This window comes from Camellia sinensis, chromosome 15 (assembly GCF_055761805.1).
Source record: "Camellia sinensis isolate YWXY chromosome 15, ASM5576180v1, whole genome shotgun sequence".
NCBI classification, from domain to species: Eukaryota; Viridiplantae; Streptophyta; class Magnoliopsida; order Ericales; family Theaceae; genus Camellia; species Camellia sinensis.
Window position 1 is genome coordinate 92,287,161 of NC_138975.1, and position 12,010 is coordinate 92,299,170.

General features: G+C 35.4%; 1 protein-coding gene across 1 annotated transcript; it reads right to left on the reverse strand.

The window, feature by feature from the left end:
- Positions 1-7,461: 7,461 nt before the first annotated feature.
- On the reverse strand, positions 7,462-10,476 carry HCA2 (Dof-type zinc finger DNA-binding family protein). The gene is made up of 2 exons (XM_028228897.2): positions 9,840-10,476; positions 7,462-8,836 (listed from the first exon to the last, which is right to left on the reverse strand). Exons 1-2 carry the CDS (start codon positions 9,888-9,890, stop codon positions 7,919-7,921), a joined length of 969 nt encoding a protein of 322 aa, XP_028084698.2. The 5' UTR covers positions 9,891-10,476; the 3' UTR covers positions 7,462-7,918.
- Positions 10,477-12,010: the final 1,534 nt, after the last annotated feature.

Consider the following 12,010-nt stretch of genomic DNA (forward strand, 5'->3'; position numbering starts at 1 on the left):
CCTTCTTGCCCATGCTTCTATGCCGCATAAATATTGGCATTTTGCGTCTGACACTACCATTTACCTAATTAATTGCTTGCCCTCCAAAGATATTGATAATATTTCCTCTCTTGAATGGTTGTTTTCTACATCACCCAACTACACATTTTTTTAAAAAATTGGTTGTCTTTGTTTTCCATTTCTTCATCCCTATAACCAACATTAAAAAAAAAAAAAAAAAAAAAAAAAAAAAAAAAAAAACTCGGTCTATCCCTTGTATTTTTCTAGGATACAATTCGCCTTATCGCGGTTATCGTTGTCTTAATCCCATCACTGGTTGTCTTTACATTGTCCGTCACGTTAGATTTTATGAGTACACATTTCCATTTTATGAGTCTTCTAAAGCACACTCTCATTGTGTTCCTGATACGCCTGTTTCTACCCCCTATATTGTCTCTCCAACCCATGTTTCAGCCTCACCTTGTGTCACTCATATGTTGCCTCAAACCCAGTTACAGACCCGACCTCCACCTACTATTATTTATCCGTCTATTGTACTATCTACTCCTCTGTCTCAACCTGCTGCAGTATCACCTTCTTCCCCCTCCACACTGTTCCCGTCCTTCATTACTGTACCTGTCACCCTTGCTTCTTCCACAATCCATAATTTCCGTGGTCTCAACTTTATTGTTGATCTTAATTCTCCAACCATACCCACATTTGTTCCCAAACGCACCCACTCAATTGTTTTACAAAATATGTCCTCCAAACCCAAAGCTCTCATCACTACTTCATCATCTGTTTTGGTCGATTCAGTTAAACCAACTTGCTTTACCACTACTAATAAATCTTCCATTTGGCGCAAAGACATGACCGAGGAACTTAATGCACTTATCCGTAATGGCACTTGGAGCTTACATTTGGTCACTCCTAGTATGAACATTGTTAGTTGCAAATGGGTCTTTTGAATAAAACGACGGGCCAACGGATCTATTGAGCGCTATAAAGCCCATTTGGCCACCATGGGTTTCCATCAACAAAAAGGCCTTGACTATTTTAAGATGTTTAGTTCGGTCACTAAAACAAGCACCATCCGAACAGTTTTGTCACTTGTTGTTTCTCAAGGTTCTATTCGGCAACTTGATGTCAATAATGTTTTTCTTCATGGTGTTCTTCAACAAGATGTGTTCATACACCAACCTCTTGGTTTTGTTGACGAGACCATCCATCATTTGTGTGTAAACTACACAAGTCGCTCTATAGTTTGAAACAAGCTCTGTGAGCTTGGTTTTCTCGGCTAACTAGTTTTCTGCTAAAGCTTCAATTTAAGACATCAAAATCTGACAACTCAATATTTGTATATTGAAATGAAGGACTTGTAGTTTACATTCTTATTTATGTTGATGATATATTAATCAGCGGTAACTCTTCTTCTTATCTTTAGCAGCTTATTCACACTTTAAGCCATGAATTCTCCATCAAGGATCTTGGGGGGACTACATTATTTCTTGGGTATTGAAGCTTGCCAACAAACTCATGGTTTACTACTCTCTCAACGAAAATACATTCTAGATCTCTTACAAAAATCAAGTATGTTACACTCTAAGCCGATTCAAACACCAATTTCAACCACAACTAAGCTTACCTCTGCTGAAGGAACTCCAATGGACGATCCTACCCATTATCGAATGGTTGGTGGTTCTCTACAATATCTCATCCGCACCAAACCTAATATTTCATTTTTTTTTCAACCGAGTATGTCAATATATGCACTCTCCGATCGTGGAGCATTGGCAGCTAGTTAAACAGATACTTTGATATCTCCAAGCAACATCAAATTATGGTCTTCTGCTACAACCAACATCTTATTCCTATCTTTAAGCATTTTCTTATGTCGATTGGGTAGGTTGCATTGATAACTGGAAATCCACGGGTGGCTATGCTATTTTTCTTGTTGACAATTTAATCTCTTGGTCCTCTTGGAAACAACAGACAGTGGCTCATTCTTCTACTGAGTCAGAATACAAAGCTTTGGCTAACACTTCCGCTGAAATTTCTTGGCTCCAATCGTTGTTGTCTGAGCTAGGTGTTTCGCTATCATCTCCGCTAGTTCTATGGTGTGATAATCTTAGGGATACCTACTTGTCCGCAAACCCGGTCTTCCATGCCCAAACTAAACATGTTGAGATTGACTTTCACTTTGTCCGAGAAAAGTTCACACGAAAGGAAACTCAAATTCAGTTCATCTCCACTAAAGATCAGATCGTGGATATCTTCACCAAAGTCTTACCAACTCAATCTTTTGATTCTTTGGGGACAAGCTAAAAATTCATTCTTTAGAATGTTCTACTTTACGAGGGTTATTGAGATATGATTTATGAAATTCATGAATATCTTTAATACATGAATATCATTCCAGAGCCTTATCATTGTTGTTATCATTGTTGGGTCTATCCTTATTATGTATGAGTTGTGTGAGTTGTATAAATGACTGAAAGTCATTCATATTTGTGTGTGTGAAAATTATTGAATAATATACATTTTATTTAATTCAGATAATTGTTTCAAGTCATAACATACAATAAAATATCAAAAACTAATTCAATGATAGAGAATCTTCATGACCATCCTCCTGAAAAGTTTTCTTGAAGCGTAGCATTGCTCATTCAAAATAATTATATTTTTATTGAAGTGCAAGTGAAAATTGTTACATGGGATACAATTGTCACTTACTTTAACTTGCACCTTTGTAAAAATGTAAATACTTTTAAGTTGTTCCTACTTAAAAGTAATTTTTCCAACACAATACACATGCCCTTCACACATACAAGTGACCTATTTGAGAGATTATAAGCCACGTTATTATATTTGTTACACAAAATGTAACAATCAAAAATTTTTCTTCTTCATCGCTTGAGCGACGGTTTGTTCGCTCAAGCAGTCTTGCAAGTCATTCAGTACTTTTGCAGGTCTAAGATTCTGGGAGTGTACGTTCTACGCGCGAGCGAAGGGTTCATAACTCGAGCGGTCTTGTGTCTTTGACGTTTGAGCACAAGTTTCATCGCTCGAGCAGTCTGTTCAAAATCAACACTTTAAAAAGTCACTTTTTGATCAAATCTAGATCATTTTTCTTTCTCTATTTCCTTTCTTTCCTCTATGTCCGAAAATCCTAAGCTCTTAAGGTTGGATTTCATCTCTTTCCACTCAAAATCTCACCATAGTTCCATATACCAAAACGTAGAACACAAAGAAGGCTTTCAAGTAATCTGAACATATCATGTTTTCATTGACGTTGGATTTCTAGGCTTTCTCATCATCTTGCTAGAGGTAGAGATTTCTTTGCTTCTTTTCAATACTTCTTTATGGATAGGCATGTCGTATATTTCTATTGCATTAAAAGTACGATTTAGTTATGTGATTTCAAATTCATAAAAATGGATTTTTGGATTTGAGTTGTGGAAAGTGAAATTGTATATTTTGGAAGGTTTTGGTGTATTAGAAGCTAGTCTGTCTTATTTATGTTTTGAATGGAGGAAAACCCTAAAGGTTTGATGAGATGAAAAGGGAAAAGTTGAGTAATAGTTATGTTATGTATTATATGGATGGTATTAATACAGTAATTTCTAAAAAGGGAGTTAACCGAGATATTGAGATTGTTTTGAGAAATATATGTTGAGTTGAGTTGATCTGGGTTGTAATTTCGGTTCACTATGGATTGGGGATTATTAAAGAAAGCAAATGAATTTTGGGAACATGGTTGGAGTATTGTGAGTTGGGAAAATAAGGAAATTGATTTTGAAAAGAAAATAATTGAGAATAAACGAGAGGTTGAACATTTGAACATTTGATATAAGTTATTATTGTTGTTGGCCTTATGTCCCATGATATTTGGACAATTGTAGTTGTGAGTATCAAATACACGTGCTTAGAGATTTTGTTATTGGTCATCAGTGAATGATGATATTGATGTGTTGAATAAATTATGTGCATGTGTTACATTTGTGTTGTCATGTTTTTTAGCATGTTGTGATGGTTGGTAATGTATGCTGCACTGAGAATAAGATATATCATTACCTTCTAGCTAGCGCTTGGAGAATTTGCTGCACTTAGAATAAGAGGTATCAGTACCTTCCAGCTAGTATCTGGAGAACTTGGCAGAGGTAATATTATACGTTCCAACTTGTGTCTAGTAAATTGGCAGATGTACCATTATTTTTCAGCTTGTGTCTAGTAAAATGGCATTTCAACATGGAAAGGTGTATCATTGGCATATTGTGCTTGAGACAGGTAGAGCATGGGTTGGTGTTTCAGTGTTGAACTGGTTTATCTGTGTATATCGTATGTGGTAGCAACTTGGTTGATAAGGTCTGGTTGTCTCATATGATTGTGTAGTAGTCTTAATATTTACGTTATTTCTTTCATGTTAAAGATATTGTGCAAAATTTGTGTGTCGAACGGGTTGTAGAAATATTTCATTACCATTGGTTTAGGGCTTGGAAATGTGATTCATGTACTAAAAATGTTGGTATTTGATGGGTTGAGAGTGTAAGGAATGAAAGGTGATTGAGTTGTAAAAACTTTCTTGAAAATGCGTTGCTAATATAGGTTCCTTATAAAATAGATAATCTAAGAGAAGGGAGAGAGAACGTTATGTATTATTGAGCAAATAGGCAAAAAAAAAAATTTAAAAAAAAAGTATATATTAATTAGTATACTTTGATTATAAACCGTTACATTATTTATATTGTATGATATGAAGCGTTTATGATCATAACTATCTGTATGTTATTATTGTTTAGGATCATGTTAGGATTTCTATTGAGTTTTATACTCATCCCACGTTGTTAATCTTTTTTCAGGTGCAGGTTAATAAATGATACAAGATCGGTGATCTTCATTACATGTTGGCCATGGGACTTTTATTTGTTGGTGGAAGGCCTTTACTGTAATGAGGATTGAACCATTTCTCTTTATGTAACAATGTAGCCTACGGGCAACTTATTTAATTGTAATTCATGTTGCATTTTGTTATATGTATGTTGTAAGGCCCCAGTGTCCCACATTGAGAATGGGGGGGGGAGTTCCTAGACTATAAAAGTAAAAACCTAGACCCTTGTATAGCATCGAGACCTTTTCCCGGGTGGTAAAATCCCTAACAAAACTCCACAGTTAAGCATGCTTAGGCTGGAGTAGTCCTGGGATGGGTGACCCACTGGGAAAAACAAATCCGTGCGGGCGTGGCCCAAAGCAGACAATAACGATGACGTGTAAAGGGTTAGGGTGTTACAAATAGTATCAGAGCCGACTCTCCGGAGTACCGAGTGTAGGCCCCTGGCGTCTCTCGGTGCATGTGGGCGGGCTTGTGAGCTGGCAGGCTACTACACGGGGACGTGCAGCCTTAAAGGGGGTGGATTGTAAGGCCCCGGTGTCCCACATCGGGAATGGAGGGGGAGTTCCTGGACTATAAAAGTAAAAATCTAGACCCTTATATAGCATCAAGGCCTTTTCTCGGGTGGTGAAATCCCTAACAGAACTCCACAGTTAAGCGTGCTTAGGTTGGAGTAGTTCTAGAAAGGGTGACCCACTGGGAAGAACAAATCCGTGCGGACGTGGCCCAAAGCGAACAATAATAATGACGTGTAAAGGGTCAGGGCGTTACATATGTACAATTGAGAGAACTATTTTTGTAATTATGGACGTTAGTAGACTTGTTTTCCATACTGTATCAATGAAAATGGACTATAATAATAGATTTTGGTAATGATAACCGTGTAATAAAAAGTTGGTCATGACACAAAATATCTTATTCATATTTAAATTAGATATCACCCAAAAAACCAAATAAATTCTCATTATATAAGTAGAAATTATCACATAGATCTAATATATCACTTGATTGTATACCATCTTTTTATTTTTTTTCAATTCTATAAGCATTTAATTTTTAATACTGATTGGACACACTATCAAATAAAATATTCTCAAAATACATGATAACTAGCTATATAGGTAACTATTTATCAACCTCAATGGATTGGCCTAGTAATTTGAGATCTAGGTCAGTTAGTAAGATTTTAATTTGGTGCACGAAAGCGGGCCAAGAATATATAAATAACAAGTTAGTATAACCAACTTAGTTCAACAAACACAGGAGTAATTGTTGGGTACTCTTGGAGTACAACCACTTAATGATTTAGAGATGTTGTGATTGGTGGAGAAAGTAAAACCCATAATTTTATATGAGCATTGCTATTAACCCTGACCTTTCTTCTTAACCCCTACCGTATTCATTTTTTTTTAATTCCAATTTTGTCCCAGTCTAAAATTTCACTTTTACCCTCATTCCTAATCTTCTAAACCTAGTTTTTCAAACTCTAACCTAACCCTAATAACCTCTGGCAATACCACCATCTCTGACCACCTCTCGTCGCCGCAACCACCACCATTTCCAGCCACCCCTTGTCATTGTAACTTCTACCATCTTTCACCACTTACTGTCACAACAACCGCTCCCTCCGTCACAATCAGCCATCACCTCCATTGACAAGCACCCTCATCCCCTATTGTAGATTTGAATCAAAGAAGAGAGATCAACCCACTCAGGACTGTGTTATATCGAACTAAAAGGATTCATTCAGCACTATGTTTCCAAACATTCAGGATTCGTTCAACATTGTGTTGCTGAACATTTAGGATTTGTTCAATACTGTGTTGCCGAACCCACTCCGCCATCGTGACCTCCCTAACCATTGCGAAAGAGAAGAAACAAGAGAGATAGAGAGAGAGAGAGAAAGAGAGAGAGATGAAAACCTAAGGTTTTCAAAAAGAAGATGAAGAAAAAAAGAGAGAAGAGGGAGAAGGAATACAAGAAATCACTCGCCATAGCCTGTGGTAGAGGTTTTAATGGTCACCATGGTATGGGTCTCTTCTCTTGCTTTGTTTCTCACTCATACGTTTGTTTGTTTGTTTTTTTTTTTTTTTTTTTTTTTTTTTTTTTTTGGGAACCAGCACTCATACTTGATTTGAATGCAAGAAAACAAAGAGAACAAAGAGAGAATCCAAATTAGAGAGAAAAGTGGAAGGGGTTACGGTCTGGGTTTAGACTTGGGATTAGGGATATAGTTGATATTAAGGTGGGGTTTAAAAAAAAAATGTAAAGGTTTCATTTTGCTGAATGGAGGTTTAAAGAAGTGGATAGGCCAAAATAATTAAATGGGAATAAATATCCATTCTCTTTTCTATTGAACAATTGAAAAATATAATAACCATAATATAATAAAAAGTATGAACACTGTAGCACTAAACTAGCACCTAATAAATTTTCTCACACACACAGACATCATCATCACACAAAAGATGCACCAAGTACACAACCAGATAAGATACTCCATGTTCTAACAATTTTTTATGGAACTAAAAAAAGAAAAGCAACCATTATCTATCTTCCTCGATATCTTAACAAAATCCACAACTTTGAATGTCTTCCACCAAAGAAATCAAGTTCACATAAAAATTCAATAAGATTGAACAACACCAATATAATATACTAGTAAAAAAGATGGAGAGACCAACCTTTAAAGCACTAAAGCAGACATTTTTAGACTCTCACATCCTCGCATTCACACTCCTGATCATTTGTTAAGTCGATTGCCAAAACAAAAAAACAAAAAAAAACTTCACAGAAAGAAACATTAAAAACCTGTCCAATAAAGGCATACACTAGGAAATACTTAGATATAAGTCTAAGACTACTAGCTTTCTTGCTCCACAGCCGTTGATCACACCAGCCTGCAATTCTTGACCATTGATCATGTCAACAATAGTGTTAGGAACACAGATAAAAATCACATAATGAGACAGTATAAATATCTCACAAAAGGTGAGTTACACACATTTATATCTCATTATGTGGTTCTCATATGTGCACTTATCCTTATTGTTAGACTAATGGGTTTGTTGTGGATGGTCCATAACCGTTCATCAAGCCGGTCCATGATCCGAGTCCCCCATTGAGATACCCAAAAGAGTCCTTCCCAGCGTCAGAACAACCTTGGTCTTGCCACTCAAGAGACAAAAGCTTGGTATTTGGCTTCACATCCATTGTATTTTGATGATGATCCTCATGATTCACTTCATATGGAAGCATTAACCTCTGGCAACTCATATCCATGAATGGTCCAGGTCCACCACCACTATTCCCATCAAGAGACATTCCAAAAGGAGAAGAGCACAGTGCATGAAAGTTTGGTCCACCCAATCCATGGTGATGACTCATCTCACCACCAAGCCCACCACCCATCATACCCACCTCACCACTCCCCATAAAATCATGGCTTCTTGAACTCTCCTCCATAAAATCAATAGCCCTAGGGTTTTCAAGCATGGCGCCATACTTGCTCTCCAAGAAACTAGGGTTTCCACTTCCAATCCCCCCATGGCTCCCAATCAAGTTTGTGAGGTGAGAGAATTGAACCTCAGGGAAGGAGAGCTGGAGATCAGTCGGATTGCGAGACGATGAACCCGGGTTTTGTGGGTTGCTCATAGATACATTATTATTATCATTTGATTTCTTGGAGGAAACTTTTTTGTTCTTTCTACACCCACCCCCAACAGGGATGTTCCTCAGTGTGCCTCCTTTGGTCCAGTACCTCCTACAAGTCTTGCAGAAATACCTTGGTTGAGAGAGGCTGTAGTTGTTGTAGTAACAGAACTTGGTGTGGGTTGAGTCACACCTAGGGCACTTTAGGGCTTGGTCATGTTGTGGCCTAACCCTCCTCTCCATTAAAGGTCTTGAGCAAGTGAGCATGTCACCAGATGGTGATGAAGAATCCATTCCAGGGTCATCGTGAATCGTGCCCTGACATATATGTTTGAATGTGTCAGAATTGTATCACAATAATGCAATGGAGGACTAGACTAGGTAATGTTACAAATAAATCTAAATCATTCATTTATGTGAGTTGAGAAATGATAGTTGTCTAGAATTCAAACACTAAAAATATACATAAAATATAATGTGTAACAGAGCTTTATCATGAGTGTTATGTGAGTTATATTTGAAATGAAATTAAATCACATAATATATTTTCTATGTTTTTTGTTATATTTTAATTTTGTGCATACATTACTATTAATGTGAGTCACAAATAGATCACACATAAATGAATTATCCAAATTTATTTATAGCATGTACACGTCATTGCCATCCACATGTAAATAATTACTCTGAGGGCTAGACATTCTTTGTCCTTTTCAGATATCAATAAGAATGTCTATAAACTAAAAATTCCAAGATGTTAACCCCACCTGACTCTGATTTTCAGCAATGATATGTACCAAATTGAATGTAGATAAATTGCACGAATCAAATTTATTTTAGGTGTAAATTAAACCACACAAAATTTAAAAAAAAAACACTATTATTTCAAATATGGATATATTTCCAAATACAAATCATTTATGTTTTATTTCTAGTGTCACTAGATCGCATGAGAATAAGAGTTGAACTACTTTATATAAGCAATTTTAGTCCCCTGGAGCAATGGGAGTGCATAGTCTCTTTCACCTAGATCTTAGACCATGCTGTCATCAAAATTAAACTTTGGAAAATAAAAATAAAATCTGAGGATGTTAAAAAACTTTTAGAAAATAAATTGAAGTATTGAGATTTAGATGAAAAAGAGGATAATGATGATGATGATGATGATGATGATGGGTTGTGTGCGCATGATTCTCTGTCACATATCTCTTTATTTATTTATTTTAATCTTAAAACACGTATCACCATTAAATTAAGTTGCAAAATTTAATTTTCAATGTTTGAAAATGAAGAAATAAAAATTGAAGAATGCATGGTATACCTGGAGCCAATCAGATGAATCCATGCACACTTGAAGAGAAGTAAAACCCATTCGCCTAAATTTAGCAATAAAGAGAAGCAAATTAAGTGATCATAAACAGCTCACTCCAATCCTTTTACGAACACTTCATCACAATCCTTCTCTTTGAGTGCTCTATGAATTGAGAGAGAGAGAGAGAGAGAGAGAGAGAGAGAGAGAGAGAGAGAGAGAGGTTGGTTGGTGTTGAATGGAGTTAGGGGAAGAGGGGGAAGGGAGGGGGCAGAGAGTTGGGAAATAAGAAGGGAAGAAAAAGGGAGAATGGTGGTGGTGGGGAGCAGCTTAGGTTAGCATGGCACCGTCGGTGGCAAGTGGGGGAAGTTAAGTGGGCCACCACACTGTCTACCTACTGTCTCTAAACTCTCTCTATACCCCCTGCCCTACTACTACTCTCTACTACTACTGCTGCTGCTGCTGTTAGCTCAGCTTGACTAGATCACTATGACTCTGTCTCAGTTGGCCAACCAACGGCTCTGATTCATTCACACTGCAGTCTTCCCCCGCATATAGTTGGGAGGGGGGACAAGGAAGGCCGTTGATGATGGCGTTTGGTGTTGCATTTTCTATGTCAGAAATCACGGCGTCTTACCAAGCTCTCACTATCTCTAAATTATCGAGTACTCTCATGTTTATTACAAGAATTAATTGTGATTGGATTAATAATTTATGAGATTATTGTAAGATTGATTATTTAATTAGAATATGAGGTTTTTTTATTTTTGTAACAAAAAAAAGATGTTTTGTAGTGTTATCATCGCATCTGTGGATCCTAATTTCGGAGTAATCAGTTGCTTACCAGATTTAACTCAACTCACATTGAGGCATTAGTGGAGCTCAGCCATACACCACAGAAGAGTTTAAGGTCAATAAGAGTACAGTGTGAGATCTCAAAGAGAACCAACTGAAAATTTAGCTATTTTTCATACCCTAAGATTCGAACCTAAGTCACCTCTGTGGAGAGAACTGTTTTCTCCACTAGGCCATAGCCCCGATGACATATTTGTTTAATTTAGAACACAAAAATTTTAACTAAACAACAAAATGTAATTTTTCAAGTTTTATGGATTAATAATCTCAATTTAATGGTATAGTCCATCCAATTAAACATGTCCTTCAAATATATGGTAATGGGTGCTGCTATTTAGGCTATGTCTGGCATGGGTTACTTTGGCTATTTTAGTCACAAAAAGACAAAATAAGCTAAAAAAAATCAATAAAACAATTTATCACATTCAAATCATAATCATTTCACTTTTTTTCTCACAAAAGTCAAAAAAATTCATCACAAACAAAGCTTTTTAACCTCAAGTTAAAATAGCTAAAAAACCAACTCACATCCCAAACAAAAACTTAAATTCAAAAATTAGATCAAATCTAATGATGTGACACATTATTTTAGAATATTTAAGGTAACTCGATCTCTTTATCATATTTTCTCTAATTATTAATTAATTATTTTACTTACACATTTAAGATATAATTAAAAAAATGTTTTAGAAAATGGATTTGTATGTGATTTTTCAATGATAATATTTATTTGATATTCTTGGTTAATGCAAAATCGTAACACATATTAAGTAGATAGATTTTTTAAGTTATTTATAAAAAAATTAATTTTAAAAGTTTAAGATAGACTATATTGTATAATTTGTGCATATAATTTATAGGTAAAAATAGCTTAAATAATTTAAATTTTTTTGATTATTTGAAAACTATGGACGGTTATTTCTTATATATGATTATCAATTTTTAACTTATAATAAATTACATTAAACGGGCCTAAAGTGAGCCAATATTATTCTAAACATAAAATTTTGTGTTACATGCACTATTGGTTGACAATATCACACGAATAATGCCACGTAATACTTTAAAACCAATTAAATTTTATTTACAAACAAATTCTTATGACATAGTAAGACTTGTAACTTTAATATTTGAAACTTATTGTTTTAGGCCTTGTTTGGGATGGTGATTTTTTGGTTAAAATAGTTTAAAAAATCAAAATATTCAATCATATTACTCTCTTTATTTTTTTATAATTTTTTTTCATAAAAATCAATTAAAATAATTATTTTTCAAATGAACTCTTAGACATAGAACAATTATAATCTATGTTTTATTTACACACTTTA